At 61.2% G+C, this 415-nt stretch overlaps 1 protein-coding gene across 1 annotated transcript in view; it reads right to left on the reverse strand.

The window, feature by feature from the left end:
* Window positions 1-223: 223 nt before the first annotated feature.
* The window catches only part of EMH_0094970 (uncharacterized protein), a gene marked incomplete at both ends in the record, with an annotated part of 851 nt that continues 659 nt past the window's right edge, over window positions 224-415 (reverse strand). Inside the window, one exon of the mRNA XM_013502171.1 lies at window positions 224-337. Coding sequence (XP_013357625.1) covers window positions 224-337 — 114 coding nt within the window. The remainder of the gene's footprint in view (window positions 338-415) is intronic.

The following is a 415-nucleotide window of genomic DNA, read 5'->3' on the forward strand; positions in this document are numbered from 1 at the left end:
TTGGTGGGCCTGGGGAAGCGCATGCATCTGCTGCTGTCGCGGAACGACGGCAGCAGCAGATGTATAGAGCGGCACAGCAGCAGCCAGCTGAGGCCCCGCTGCTGCAGCAGCAGCAGCAGCTGCTGCTGCTCTGCAGCAGCAAGCACTTCTACACCCTCTAGGATTACTGTATGAGCTGCTGCTGCTGCAGCAGCAGCAGCAGCAGCACCGCCAGACACACATATCATGCTACGCATGCTGCAACCAACCACCTGCTGCTGCTGCTGCTGCTGCTGCTGCTGAGGGTGGCGATGAGGAGCCCCTGCTGCTGCTGCTGCTGTAGATCTGCTGCGTGCTGCTGCAGCAGCAGCAGCAGCAGCAGCAGCAGCAGGTGCAGCAGCAGCAGCTTTATCGAGCAGCTGCTTCAGCACTACAA

This window comes from Eimeria mitis, genomic scaffold (assembly GCF_000499745.2).
Source record: "Eimeria mitis Houghton genomic scaffold, Emh_scaff8438, whole genome shotgun sequence".
NCBI lineage: Eukaryota > Apicomplexa > Conoidasida > Eucoccidiorida > Eimeriidae > Eimeria > Eimeria mitis.